The sequence below is a fragment of the Anarhichas minor genome, unplaced genomic scaffold (genome assembly GCF_050575085.1).
Source record: "Anarhichas minor isolate MPS153535 unplaced genomic scaffold, ASM5057508v1 ptg000040l, whole genome shotgun sequence".
NCBI classification, from domain to species: domain Eukaryota; kingdom Metazoa; phylum Chordata; class Actinopteri; order Perciformes; family Anarhichadidae; genus Anarhichas; species Anarhichas minor.
Window position 1 is genome coordinate 8,077,584 of NW_027466486.1, and position 15,845 is coordinate 8,093,428.

The window sequence follows — 15,845 nt, forward strand, 5'->3', positions numbered from 1 at the left end:
ATGGTCGCTGCTGGTGAATGAGGCTCATGTTTAATAAGGCAGATGAAAAATCCAGCTTTTGCTTCTTTTACCGACGGGCTGCGGTAAATCAAAACTTTATGAGGCTTCGGTGATTATATGATACAATAAAAGTAGAGTATGGATTATTTATGCAAAGGTTACATGACAGAGTACATTTTAATAATGTTTCCTTGAGCTGCATTTTTATGATCGCTCATTGAAATGCATGGTTGTGCTTTTCCAGGTCCCCTAAAATATTAACAGGGTGCTGTTCATATTAAGTTCCTTACCTGTACCGGTACTTGCTGAATTAGCCTGTTCACCTTGGTTTCCAGTGCTTCTCTTCAGCAACCAAAAGTACAACTGGTGCAGCACTGACAGATTAGGTATTTTTAGGCTGGTTTGGTCTTGATTTAAAGGATAAAGCCTGCATTTAGAAAGGCAGATGTTACTGAAACTATAATGCCATGTCAGTGGTGCAGAGAAGGGTTTGATTCTGCTGACCTCACTGACTGAGCCGCTCTGTCTCTGGATAGCAGATGTTCGCTGCGAGTGTGTGTATTCATTTCATAATGGAGTTGAGGCCTACAGCCAGTCAGGGTCAGCCTGGGTCTCGGGCTCTTCATTTAGCAGCTTGCCAGGAGACGCTGCAGAGCTGAAAGAATGTGTGAACACTGCCCAGTTTGTGATTTAAAGGCTGCCCGGGGTTTTGCCTCGGCTGCTGTGATACTATTTATACCACTGGCCGTCCTGCCGGGGCTGAATGAGCTGGGAGGCATCAGCAGATTTTTCATACCAAAGCCCAGGAAAAACGCAAGCTCCCTGGGAGCAGAGGCTGCAGTTTTTTCAAGCTCCTGTTGAGAAAATATTCAGGCACGGGAGAGAGTCTTCACGAGTTTCAGGGGGCGACTAATGATAGAATGCTGTCTTTCTTCTCCGCTTTTTCCCAACAGGGTTCTTTCCATTTTAAATCAAATTTATTCTTAGCTGATGCAAACAAAAAACAACTTTTCTCCTATAATGTGGTAGATACCTTCATGTAAACTTTGGAGTACACAGATTCAAAGTTGACAGTACATTTTTTTCTGATACAGTGTGATGACACAAATCAGGGCTCATTAAAAATGATCTCCACTCAGCTGTCTGAATAAATGTAAACACAAATCTATTGACATGCAAACAATAACACAGAGACATACATTATTTACAGTATTGTGCAGTGGTTTCTGCAACATTAGGCAGTATATTAGGCTTGTGTTGTGGTGGCCTCTGTACTGATACATGTTATTCCCATTGAATGATTGATGAATCCAGGAGAGACAGTTAATGATCTCACTAAACACTAAATGTGCCTTTCAGACAAAACATAACAGAATGAGAACGTACATTACACATACAGTATTAACACACACACACACACACACACACACACACACACACACACACACACACACACACACACACACACACACACACACACACACACACTTCTACTATGACACTGCATCATTTTCAGCTGCTTCTCGTGCCTCCACCTTAAGAAAGAAACTTGCGCTGTAATCAAGATGCTGCTTTTAAGTGCCGTCGGAAATATTTAGATTACATACTGGCTGTTGTGCTATAGATCAATCAAGTGCCAAAAATGAGTGCAAAAATAGATTTGGGAAATTTGACAAACACCTTAGTTAATGAATTGTGATTACAAGGGTAAGGAGGGTTTGGTTTTAAGATTTGATACATTTTACAATTGTATTTTTTTCTTTTCTTTTTAGCATTATGCAAATTTTACATATAGACATGTTTTTATTTGACTCGTTCATTTAACATAGGTGTGACATGAGCAGCAACATTTGGAAAATAAGTAAATAAATATCAGTTGAATTTGATCAATTGTTTTCTACCAAATACAGAAAGTTAGTCTGTGCGCTGATTGATTTTGGAAATATACTGTAACAATAGCAAGCCTCCGCCTCCACCCCCCAGAATCTAGATTCATTACATTTACATGGACTCAGGACACCAATGAGAGAGGAGGGGGGTCAAGAAATGTTACAAACTTGTTTATATGCACTGCAATAGTTTGAGACTACAGTTTACATGCAGTATTGTAAAACATAAAAATAACCCCTTTAAGACTGAGAGTCTAAGTGTACCTAAACTTAATCACAGGGTTTACAGAAAAGTAATGTAAACACTAAATGATAAACGTTTTTAATTTAATCTGGTATGTGTTTTGTTCATTTTCAATAGTCCTTTTTTTGTCATTTCGTCTTTCTTGTGTTTCAATCTAATACAAGCTAACCAACATGTTCAAGTGCTGACTGACACACTTTTGTTGTTGCTGAAAAATGCTGCTAACTAGTAGTATTAACTAGTCGTGTTAGTTATGTTTCCTAAATTTAAACAACTTTACACACAACAGCTTTGAGCCACTTTTCATGAGGCAGTTGGGGACTTGAACGCCACACATAGCTAAATGGACTTAATAGTGTACGAGGATTACGTGAAGGCAGCATGAGGCCACGCCTCCCGTGGATCCTGATTGGCTCTTAATTACCAGCTGCTGCTCCTCATTGGCTGTTGCGCGTCCATTGAATCCCCTCCTCTACCTTTGTCAATTTCTTGCGCTCCCGTTGAAAACGCCTGGTTGTTGTTTCTCCGGGCAAAAGGAGGAAGAAGTTGTTCACCCCGCGTTGCCGGAGGTTTGCGATCACCGAGAGCGGATAACAGACTCCAGAGTCAGAGGAAGCTCCACTTTCTCCTGTGACCAGACGACGATCGGTAAAAAAAAAAAAAAATTGAATGGAAAGCGAGTGAGTGGGTTGAAAGCCGGTCAGGATATAAACCTACACCATCACCTTGTGTGTGGCACAGCGCGGTGAAACTCCTCGAGCCAGCGTGCAACACCGCTGCACTGGATTGTGTTGGGAGCAAACAAGGGAATGACATAAACATACCCAGAGATGGTTTACAACCCGCGGGGACCTTCAGAGACACTACTACTACTGCTGCTGTGAACTTTTATGTGCTAAAAAAGGGAATTACAAAAAGTGCTTTTTCTTCTTCTTCTTCTTCTTCTTCTTCTTCTTCTTCTGCGTCTTCTTCTCACAACCATCAAACGGATTAACCATGCCGGACCAAATCACAGTTACAGAGTTTGTGGCAGAGACGAATGAAGATTATAAATCGCCGACTGCCTCTAACTTCACCACCAGGATGTCCCACTGCAGGAATACAGTGTCTGCTCTGGAGGAGGTGAGTGAGGATTGTAGTCCCCATAAACACGAGTCTGAGCATAATAGGGATTGTAATTTATGTTGGGCTATCCTTCCATACTATTGACAAAATGTTTTAGTATGTTTGATTCATGTCAGCTCAGAGTTGGGGGGGGGGGGGGGGTCACGTCACCTCTATACAAATTGGAAAATAAATTGCCATCCTGTGCACCATACCCTCCCTCATGATCCATACTCCTATTCTAACCAGTTCAGACATTGTTTATCAAGATTTGTATTGCTGTCCTGGACCTCCATTGTCCCATTATACAGTAGCTTTATAATTATTTCTACCCCCACGATGATTAGCCAGCAAGAGCAGGTATCGTCCAGTCAGTTATATTTATATAGGCTCAAAATCATAGATAACAAATTAAACCTCAAAAGGGTTTTACAATCTGTCCAACATGTGACCCGTTCTCTCCGAAGACCTTCCATTTGGATGAGGAAAAACTCTCAGAAAAGACCCTTAAATGGGGAAATAGGAAGAAACCTCTAGAAGAGGGACAGACAGACAGACATGCAGTACTTGCAATGTCTTTGCACTGCGTAGACGATACAAACAGGAGCGACATTGAGAAACAAAACGACAACAGACTGCAAACATATTTAGGTTAAACTGAGACACGAATGTATACATGCATCACTTTTCAGTTGTGGTCAATGCAAGTGCTTTTGGCTTCCGACAGTGATGGAGGGAGAAATGTTACTCTGTTGTTCACGGCCGCATCGTACTGTATGTGTGCACAGAGAACACTTTGTGTTGCAGGTCATCAGGAGGAAGGACACTTCCGCTTTGTTCCCTGACAGCCCTCCCTCCCTCCCTTGTTATAGTTTCCCTACTTTGTGTGCTGTATAGTAGAGCCTCGCCCTGCCTGATGGTAAAAATAGAATTTCCCACATGAGCAGCTCGGTGTGTTAGTGTGTCTCTGCTCTGTTAGGTTGGAGTAGGCGTGTAGATGTTCTGTGTCCTGTGAGGAAAGGTCCCTCCTGATTTCACGGTGGAAAAGTTTTAGTTGTCCTATGAATGGATTTATGACAGAACAATTTTGTGTGTTACACCTTTTTGTAGTAAAAAAAAAACGGACATCCTAATGCATGATTTGTGCAGAGATGAGATTATACGTTGGTGTCTAACGTCAGCGTTTCTCTTCCTTAATTTGAACCTGTGTTTGCGGAAGGCTGAGCTACACATGCATGCATACATACACCTGCTCAAGTACGTACACATACCTCTGCTGCTGCTGGTTTTAAAAATAGCAAATTAATCTGCTATTGCGAAGCATTTCAGCCCAGCTTCGAGTGGAATGTGCTTTTTTGTGGCAAATGAGCGTGTGGATTTAACTGTTTAAAAAAAAAAAAAAATCGTAGCTCATCAGTAATTGCTGGTTTGTGAGGTTTGGTCGAGAATCAAACTCAGCAGCTTTGTTTTAGTGATGAGCTGCAGTTGAAGCTGCTGAACTGTTGTTGCAGAGATGTGGAGTAGTGTGTTCGGTGTTTAACATTGACCTCCTCGCGCTCGGGCTCAGGGAACACGAGGCCTTATTGTTGGGACAACAAGACCTCGCTCCCTTTGGTCTGTTTGACCAATTAAACACTGCGGTGGACGGGGAACACTTCCACTTATTGTCTGCCGGCCTGCCTGGAATCTCAAACACACGCACGCAGACAAAAGCACATCTGCATATGTACACAGTACACAGGCATCCACAAGTAGCTGGTCATTTATGAAGTCTAAAAATTGATTTTATATTCCTGTTGAAATGTTGACTAACCATCAGGAGGATGACTCTTACCCTTGAGTTTAATGATGCATCTATAGTCTGTATATTCACGAAGACTCCATGAAAATGCAAACATCAGATGGAGCTCTTTTCAGCATTGTGCTTGTTCTGACCTTCTCTAGATGGCAGGTTTGTTGTACACGCTCTCACTTCTTAGCTTTTCCCCTTCAACTGACAGTTGAGGACGGGCGGATTGGAGATGCACAGTGTTCTGTGATGCAACAGTGTGCCGGTGCATCATTTCAGAACACAGCCTATTCTCAAAGTGCAGCCAGCAAGCAACTGTAGACTATTGTTGCCCATTTATTACACCCCTATAACTTTCTTGGACTTGTGATGGACAGTTTAAAACAGCAATGGTTAAATTTGATGCGGCAGAACCAGACATATGGTCTTCTTTATTCCACACATTCCTCTTTCTTGTTAAAAAAAACCTGGCACCTACATTACCCACAATGCAACAAGACCACTGATGGTTCGGTCTGAGATTCCGGTGTGTGACGGTAGTAGTGGCTAATCTAGCGTCGAGCAGAGATGACGAGCAGGCTACTGAGGTCTGGTGAGCTCACTTCTTCATCACTGCACAGCCCCAGATTTTCAGAGACAATTAATCAGACGTCTCGCTGCTTCCTCTGGAGCCTCACAATGCTTCATACAATCTTTTTTTTTTTTTTTTTTTGTTGCATATGCAATAGCACCGCCCGAGACCATTAAACAGACTTTGATGTGTGACATCAGTGGAGTCCCTCTTTAAGTAAAGCCTTGCATTTGGTCATGCTCTAAATCACCAATACATCTGTTCTGTTTGGACACAAGTTGGCTTTTTGTGTGGCTGTAACTTGTGTAACGGAGATTAATTTGTTAGTAGAGGGATGTGATTAATGTGTAAATCTGCTGCGCCAGATGGTTTAAAAATGACAGGTTCTGCTGGTCAATCCTGTTACCAATGCTATACACACCATTGACATACCTGTGCACTGTATGTCCGATCATAGAAACAATAGATGTGGTGTATGTCGACCATAGAGTAGGCCTTAACCCAAATCAACAGTGTTTATCTGACAATCTTACCCCAAATATTCTAATGATGGTGCATCCAGCGCTCTGTATTTCCAAAGGGTGCTTGTGCTTGTTTAAAATAGCTGTTGGACTTACAGCCTCACCTTCTTTAAAGACCTTTTAAAACTGACCCGTAGACCTGGTTGTTTACTGGAAGCCTTTAAACACATTAACAGCAGGGACTCAAGCGCTCAGAGGTTTTATGTAAATGGCAGCACAAATGTTGTGTAATTTACTTCTTTCTAAACTTAATTGCATCTAACACAACCTTAATTAGGCAAGTAGTTTAAAACGGCTGGCTATTAAGAGGCCATTCGGAGAGCGTGTGTGTGTCAGTGTGTTTGCGTGTTTGTGTGTGAGTGTGGTAAAACCACAGCAATAAAAACCTGTTTATCCAGTAAGAGGATTTGTGTCATCACCCCCCTCTGTGGTCCTGTGCCACATGGCTCTTCTTCATCCACCCCCTGTGGTGAGGTCAGAGTCCAGACTTTTCAGAAATAAGAGTTTTAGAATCTGGTTTTCACCTCAACGTTTAATTCAAAATGATCTGAATGGCCACTAGTGAATACTCCAGCACACTGGGAATGCTAAGATCCAATCCAGTCATAACTTTGATGGATACTTTTACATTTATTTATTTGAATTTAATTTGAATGACCCGTTGTGAGATATGCTAACATTTAACAAAATAATTCTCCACACTTGTAAAGCGAGTAGCCTAACTTTTCATGAGGTACACGTGACCTCCCATTGAAGGAGGCATCGGCCCCCGAGGGCTGAGCTGACCTCGGTCCATCAAAAGTAAGTATTGATCTTGATGAAAATGCCCCTGTGCTTTTGTCTCGCCCAATAAAAACTCACGGGGATGTCTATCTGAGGCCAGAAACTGGCCCACATTGTAGTCCTCCTAGGTCTATTTTTGCATCTCTGGCTGTTTTTAAGACCCAGTTACTGAATCCTGCCTGGCAGAGAGAGACTCCTGTAATTATGCAATCAATAGAGTGGTCTCCTTGAACAGATCTCAAGTGCGTACACTTCTAGCTCAGGTACGAATACAAGCACATTTGTGTAATATCATGTCGTTGCACTTACGGCTTAGTGAGCACATCTGGCAGGCGTTCAAAGCTTTAATGGTGAATTAATTCTCTGGCGGAGTGGATCAGTTATTGGTATCATTGTGTATTACATCACAATGATACCACAACATCACTGTGATACCACAGCATTTATAAACTAAGCTACTATCCCTAGATGCCCCATTGTCAAAACAGACACAGCTCCATCGAGGGGGGGGTTCAGTCCTGAAGGCTAGCGTCATTAGTCTTCCATCTAGCTTTTATTTCATCCTAAAGAGCTCCATAACACTGGTATGCAAGCTATGCACACGCTGCCTTGCTGCTTGATTTTGTTGAGGGGTTATTAGGGAGTACCTCTGGGAATGGCGACGGTATTCGCAGCATCCACAGGCAACTGTTGGCCCTGGCTGTGCAGGCCACACCAGCCTCCAGTCTGGTTCTCACGGACTATTTCAAACATTCCTAATATTGGTGTACCGTGAGGTAATGGTGCTTGTAAAGTGGTCAGTAGATTCTCAGTGGACTCAAGTGTTAAAGAAGCACAGTGCCCGCTGTGAGAGTCTTTAGTCTCTCATCTCTTTATAGCACCTCTAATCCTAATCTCAGGCCCCCCGGTTGTTTTGGGGACATGCTTTATCTTGACACAAACCCATACCTCCTGTTAACACAAGATGATATTAATTCAACTCAAAACCAAGAGTTTCCTGCTCAGGACTTTGCTTCAATGTTCTTGGCCTGCTCTGCCTTGCTGTTGTTTATGCACCAAAGTCAAGGGACAGTGGGACAGGATGTAGGATGTAGAGTGAGGGTGAAGGAAGGAGACAGAATGGCAGTGATCCTACCAGAAATCCCATTTCAATTACAGGAAGCATTAAGCTTCTTAGGTGCTATACTGAAGACTGGCCGGAGTGGCTGGGGGTCTGGACTGCTCACTTGGGCCAGATTGCACATTTAGTCCATGTGTGCGTTAGCGCTTGTAGATCCATCAGTGTGTCCCTAAAGCTGTTAAATGTGGATTGTCCTTGCATCGATAATCCTACTGTCTGGAGCCTTGTTAAACTTTCCTCCAGGCCACCTGTTGCAGGGGAGCAGCTGTTGTCCCCAGCCAGGCCTCAGCCGTATACCCGCCAACCTTGCCTGGAATGGGGGGAGGAATTTGGGCAGAAGAAGGTCAGGTCTTCCCTTGGCTCGGGAACTATTCCAGCATCAACACAGGCTGGCAGACTGACACATGGAGGAGAGTTACGAGAGCACGCTTGCCTTCGGTTGTTAGCACATCGGCCATAAATCGTTGCACTTTAAATGAGACGTTTCAGCACAAAACAGTAGCAGAGAGCAGGCCTTTTGTTCAGCAACCTGTTTTCCATTGACTTGAATGCTGTTTTCTGGGAAGTTATCCCCAGCAGGAGATGTATGATGATGCACTTTATTTGTGTTGTCCACACTCATGGTGCTAACTATATGTGTTGCGCTAACTTGGTCAACAGTTAAACGCTTGATTTATTGTGGCACCTTGTACGTTAGGTTGGCACTTTTGAATTGATGTTGTGCACATGCCAATAGCCGAACAGTAATTGGACTATAATACATTGATAAGACAGCATTTTTGCTGTATGCTGAACTCATATTTTGTTCAAAACAGTCCAGGAGAATAAACGTACCACTACGCCCCTAGTCTGGGATTCTAACAGATTCAGTGGTGGATCACTCATTGGTTTTAGGATCCTCTATGTGGGACCTCAGTGTTTCCAACGGGATCTTTTGTTTGAAATGAGAGGTGTCTCTCCAGCCTCCAGGGCTGGGTAGAGCAGGGTCTGTGTTATCACCCAGCGACAGGCTCTGACCTGGCCCTCATTATGATGCAGCAGCTCTCCCCGTGGATCTACCAAGGCCGAAGGTCACGGTCCTGTCAACAATCGATTCAAAGCCATGATCTCTCTTATCCCCCGATGGGCTTTGACTGTTTTGATGTGATATGATTTTACTCTCTTGTACACCGTCTATCCTCCTTGAATGCTTGGATTGAGTGATTGGATGAGTGATTGGATGGTGGGAGTGAATTTATTACCAAGATTGTGTGGAGACCATTGGCTTTTGTCGGTCCTGGTAGGTCTATTTGGTTCGGAGGATGGTGAAACTCTCAGTCCAACATGGTGGAGGGGATGGAGGTGAAAGGTGAGACTGTCTGCTCTCTGTCCGACACAGAGGTTAGGGGGTAGGACACTAGGGGCACTGGGGGTAAATGGGAGCTTAAAGCTCGTCTCATCCATCAGAGTGTCCTGGCCCAGATTGTCCGAGACGGCTGTTGTTGACGGCTATTGTTCCCTGACTGGCCCTGCCTCTTCATTAATGAACTCCACCATTGATTTGTAGTCCTGGCCACTCGGCTCTTCTTGGGAGCCAGGGTTGGGTGGGAGGGCTGAATCCTCACAGTTGTGTTGTCCTGCTGTCACTTTCACTCAGGGAACAGACCAAGACCTCTTCTCTGTTGGGGAAGTGTTTTGAACTCCTTAGAGACGCTCAAGGGAGCTTTACTATATGGTTATATGGTGCTGCAAGAAGACTCTTTGCTCATCATCATTTTTGAATCAGTCTGTATTTTGTTGTGATTTATTTAACATTCTAAATAGTCTGATAATCCTAGATCCCTTCTAGATAGATGCACTTCTATCCCTTCTATCTATCTGTCTTTAGCCCTTCAGATTGTCTCACACACACACACACACACACACGCACACACACTCTAACTTCAGTGTTTTACTGCAGCATTTTCCCGGAGAAAGCAGGTCATTTTCCCTCTTGTTTCTCTTCAGGCTTCATCACACAGAACTTTGCGGTAACCGTTGGGCACCTTTCCTCTGACGTTACTGCTTTGACACCATGAGGTTGACACGTATGTCTGTGTGAAAAGAGCCAAAGAGAGTCTCCAAGGTGAAGTCAGAGGAGGTTTTTTTTTTCCCCTCTCAAAGCGCGGCACATTTGGTCCTTATTTCCCGGCCCCTCCTTCCAACTTGGTTTTAACAGTCTCCTGCTGGTTTACAAACTTCATTAAAGACTCTCCTCAAAGTCGGGGAGACCATTTTAAGAGGTTTTAAACTTGGCGCCAGACTCTCCGCTGTTATTTTTATCCATTGTGTTTTAGGGCCTGACATGTGTTACCCTCCTTATTTAATTATATCATTAAGGCGGTTGAAGAAATGCAGGTTGTGACAAAATCATAATGTGTAAATGAGAACAATTACAAGTGCGAGAAGAAGTGAATTTGAAACTTGGATAGTAACTGATTGGGGCTCTCACAGGTCTGGCTCTTCAGACTAGACACAAAAGAAAAAACCTTGCCACTGTAGTATTAACACCAGTCGTCTGGGAAAACCAACCAGAAACAAAAGTTCTCTCTCCTTGTAAAACAATCTGAAAAAGGCCTCAGTGGTTAACATGAAAGTTTGTTTTCTCTAACACTTTAAGCACTGCAGTTGATGTTGTCATCCCAGTGTGACTCCTGGCAGCTGGTGGTCAAGGCTCTGGTCCAACAGCGGTCTTTGTAGTGCTCACTGATGAGCAGTAAAGCCCCAAGTGTCCCGGTGCTAAAATACCAGAAGGCCTGAAGGTAGATGAGACGTTTGAACAACTTCCAGCCAGGCAGGAATAACCAGCAAAAAACAAAATCCTACTATGCAGTCAATGTCGAAGCGCAGTCTAACAAAGTACTTTCAACATCCAAGCTTGTGCGCTTGTGTCTGTTAATGCGCTCGTGTCAGACAGTCTTATGACACAGTAAAAAGTACCCTCCCCCTCCCTTTCTCTGTGACCCACACTCCTACTGAACTTGAATGCAGGAGTTTTCCGTGCCGACCCCCAGGGCAGGCTGACTACACACATCTCAGCTGTGTGAGAGAACAGAGAAACCCTGCAGCCATGGCCTGTTAGCGCCGGGCTCAACGGAACCCATTTCTATCCCAATATTGACTTTACTTGCTCAGCAAAGCACGGAGAAGAGTTGTGAATGAAACGCTTGAAAGGGTTGTTTTCAGTTTCTAGCAGTGGATTTTGCAGCTCTGGGTCCCTTGGATGGACTGGACTCCGACTGGTCTTATGGTTGCGCAATCTTAAGCACACGGCACTAACATGTAGCAGAAGAAGTCAGGGTGAGCAGCTTGAGTCGGGCACAGCTTCCTCAGGGATCGGCCTTCTCTTTGATACCTGCAGGGTTAAACTGTATATTTGACAGATGTTTTGAATGAGTCACAGCTTTTCCTCTGTGGATGTTGAGGTAGAGGGAGAGAGAGAGTGCCCTTCCTGTGTTCACCCTTACTCTGCCACATGTGGAGCTGTGTGTCTGGCTGAGAGCTGGCCAGCAGTATATACAGCACCAAGCGGCCACTTTAACGGCACACCTGCTGACGTGTCTGATTCTGTAATGTGGTGGACAAGACTGCCGACTAATGATATGGTGTTTTATTTATTTTTCTACAGGGGAAATTCTCCATAGATCATTTTTTAGGTGACTTAACATAACTGTTGGCAGTCAAACGTACAGGAAAACCGAGCTGTGGTGCATTACATCAACATTATGTTTTCTCCCAATTAACACCCAACAGTGCTGCTGCTGTGTTGCAAGGAGGAGGAGGCAGGGTTAGGTGGGAAACTATATATAGCTGGACTGCTATATATACTGTAATGGTGTTTCCACCCGGAAGTCTCTCTATCCAAAACCTTTCTACTTTCTAAAGGTGCTAACAAGAACCCACCCAGGGGCCTCTAGTGAGAATCCTTTTCTATATCGAGGGTTTTATCTAGAACCTTTATAGGGCCGGGGTGCACAGACCACAGCGATCGTGGTTCACAATCTTTGAGGGGTTGTGGGCGTTCCCAGTTAATATCCATGCTTTAAACAATCCTTGAAGAACTCTTTCTTCCAAAAGGGTTCTTTGGATTAAAAGGGTTCTTAATGGAACCTTTAGTCTCACAAAGAACCTTTTGAAGACCACTTTATTCAAAAACGGGTTCAGTACTCTTCGTCAGTGTGGGCTGTCCTCACCGCTGTGTTGAAATAAATTTGATTGACGTGATGTCAAGTCTTGCCCATGAGTTACAAATCAAAACCAGGGCTTTTTATTTATGTTCCCACTGGGTGGGAGTGTGTGTGTGAGTTTTACACACTCTTAGATGTTTTAGTAGTTTTCTTTGAGGGGTGAAGTTTGTTTGGTTTTGAAGTTTCATAAAACACGGATTACAACCCACCACAGCCATCACAGATACTGTGGCCACACGTGCACGAAATAAATTAGATAATTGTATCCCAGACTGCAGCCTTCTTATTGCCTGACTTCCACAGTATGCGGCCTGTTTCCTCGCATAACTCTCGCTGGCGCAGGACCTAAAGGCTTGGGCAAGGTTCGACGACGAGTTATAAAGAGACACCAGACACAACCCACGTGTGCGAGTGTGTGTGTGTGTCAGCCATAAACGAGTGTGTGGTGATGACGATAGGGATACTACAGATGGGGAGGATTGCTTGGATTGTGTTTTGTTCAAATTGAACGTGTGCGTAGTGACGGGGCCTCTGAAAGAAGTGGGACAGCGTCTTGTCGAGCAGACATGCTGTCATCAGCAGATAGTTTAGGCGGCAGGAACAATGGGGCTGGCTCTCTGCCTTGTCTGTCAGTCACTCCAGCATGCAATCATCCAGGAATGTCTTTCTTCTTCAGACAGCGGAGGAAGAGGTGGAGAACACTACATTTTCTTGTGGCCCTCTTCCCCGTCCCTCTGGTTCCATGTGAAGTCACCTTCGGCTTACATGTGTCGGAATACTTAAACTAGCCTTTTGTCATTGTGGAACACCAGATGGTTATTTTATTCAAGGGATGAAAATAATCGTGATTTAAATATAATTCATACTTTGAAGATGCTTCCCTCTCTCCAACACACACACAAACATCCCGTTGTTTCTGTCTTTTTCAGTCACACTAGAGCTGAAAGATTATTTGATCAGTTGAAACAAAATCAACGATTCTGTTTGATTGTAAACTGAATATCTTTGCTACAGACAAAACAAGGATTGTGAAGACCTCAACTAGGGCTCTGGGAGCATTGATGTGCATTTGTTTTTACAACCTCTTGATTTATTTACAGACCAAACAATGAAGGGGAAACCCATCCAAAACCAATTTTCCCTTTGCATTCTTCTTGGGTTGGTGCTGTATGAAGTGGCTTTCAATGTTTCATGTGAACAACAATTGCTGCACTATGTGAGGACTTTTTGACCCTGTCTTGTTTTGGTTTTGAAGACCTTGACAAATGCTGGAACAAGCACGTTGGATTAATTCGCCCTGGTCTGGGTCCTTGCAGCCGAACTACGTGCTTACCCAGCTGAGCTTTGCCTTGGGGACAGCAGTCAAAAATGCTACTTTATACAGAAATGAGTCGCCTATTTGGGGGCTGTTGTCTGCTTACACTAATCTTTTCCCGCCCAAAGATAGTAACTCCAGGGCCAACAGGAGGTGGTTATGAAGCCTGTAATACGGACATCTCTTAAGGATCTCTTTATTTTCTTTATTCCTTTTTTTTGTTTCACAGTATTCATCTGTAGTCATCATATTTACAATAATTGTACCTTCTCATTCAGACGACTATTACATTTTCAAACTGGAAAGATTGTCAGTTCATACTGTAATCTATCTGCTCATCCTCAACATTAATTAGGTTTACAGTATCTATAATCTGTCCACGCACAAGCACTAGATATTGTCCATCTGCACTGTGCTCACAGAGATCAGTAACATGACACGCGTTACTACTCTCCTGGAAGGGCATGACTATAAGTGACCCAGCAGTGTTGTGATGCTCTCTCTAGATTGGCAGATGGCACCTGATTGTAATCACAATGATGATGATGATGTCGTGCGTTAATACGAGGATTAATTCAATTCATTTTGGGGGTTCCTTCTCCTGCTTCATCCAAATTCCCAAACGGTCAGTAAGCAGCAGGAAGTGAGTAAAGAGCCATTCTGGCTAGTTCGCTCTGAGCTGCTATCAGGAGAGGGGAAAATGCTGACACCGCATTAGCGTCGTGTGAAGTGTGCTTGTGAAGCAGCTCCAGGGCTCAGAGGCCGAGTCTATTGTGCGAGGATTCAGCTCTGATCCCCGCCCCGTTGAAAGGCTGCGCGGCAGAGGAATTCCCCCTCTCGCTCTGAATAGTTTTTGGGGGTTAAAGCTGTTTGAGTGCTACAAACAAGAGGGCCAGCACATTGTGGGGCCTGGTGCTTAGAGAAGAGTCACTTTGCTGAACCCTGGAGTGCATATCAGACTGGAAATGTGTGAAAGTGATTGAAGAGACCTGTGTGTGTGTGTGTGTGTGTGTGTGTGTGTGTGTGTGTGTGTACATGTGAGTGTGACTGATTTAGAGCAGTGTGTGTGTGTTGTGTTCAGCAGGGATTGGTTTGTTACCCCGCCTGTCTGTCCCCCACTTGTCTCGCCCCTTTCCCCCGACAGTCCACTCTGTGCAGATTGAAAGGGTGTGCTGGAGCGTGATACTGCCTGTGTGTGTGTGTGTGTGTGTGTGTGTGTGTGTGTGTGTGTGTGTGTGTGAGAGAGCGAGGAAGACCGTGGCTCGATGAGAGCTGTGATGTTCATGTGCGTGTAAGGCTTTCACTGGTCAAACCAGGCTCATTACTGATGTTATGTGGTGGTCAAACAGGGGCTTAGATCTGCCAATGTGCCTGTAGACCGTTGTGTAGTCGATACAACAAGGTGTTGATAGCTTTGCTATTTATACTGACTGGAAATGAGGCAGCAAGCCTCTGCCAAGTCAACAAAAACGAATGCACGATACATACTTTTTTGTTTTCCAGGATCTGCTGGGAGCAGCTTCACGCCCATCTGCTTTTGTATTTTTTGCAGCTGTTAGTAGCTTCCCCATTTCCTTTGTGCATTGCATTGTGGGACACCCAAAAATCAAGCAGATTCAGCACACATGACTTATTTGAATGAACTTAACACTCAAGTGTCGGCTCCAAACCTGCATAGAATTGGTACATAGTTTGGAATTGGGATACAACAAAGGTTTGACTGTTGAAGCTGCAAACGTTTACATCTCATCTGGTGTTGTGAGGCCACTTTGTAGACGCATGTAACATTACGACATGCTCAGTTTTAACACAAGCCTGCTTCATACTAACGCAGATAAACATACTCGTAACGGTACCTCTCAGTTGCAGTGTACTGCTGCAAGAACTACCGATACCAAAGCAGTTACACGCTCCTAGAGCAGAACACATACAGTAGTTGCCATCTGACTGTGTTGACGCAGCATATGCACCAAAAGCTTTAGTTACAAAGTGAACAGATTGCTGTAAATCTCTTGTCCATTTGGCTAGTCTTCCTCCACAAACACGTCAATGCTGCTGCCAGGGAGCCCAGCTGCATTGGTCAGAGTGTCCAATGCATATTAATGTAATTTTTTGTACATTTTGAAAACTCAGCATTGATGCCACGCACCATTTTGCAGTTCTAATATATAATCTGAATGAAACGCACTCCGGTAGCTTATTGATTCTTTGCACCACTCGGCTGGTAAACGCCGTCGCATGCTTCGACTTCAGCAGCTCACCCTTGTTTGAACTCAAATCCTCCTCACCAAACACATTCGCAGC

At 44.1% G+C, this 15,845-nt stretch overlaps 1 protein-coding gene across 1 annotated transcript in view; it reads left to right on the top strand.

Annotated features, from left to right (window-relative positions):
• The first annotated feature begins 2,638 nt into the window (after positions 1-2,638).
• LOC142968139 (arf-GAP with SH3 domain, ANK repeat and PH domain-containing protein 2-like) overlaps positions 2,639-15,845 on the top strand; it is a 31,959-nt gene continuing 18,752 nt past the window's right edge. The window contains exon 1 of the mRNA XM_076107904.1: positions 2,639-3,255. Coding sequence (XP_075964019.1) covers positions 3,130-3,255 — 126 coding nt within the window. The 5' untranslated portion in view covers positions 2,639-3,129. The remainder of the gene's footprint in view (positions 3,256-15,845) is intronic.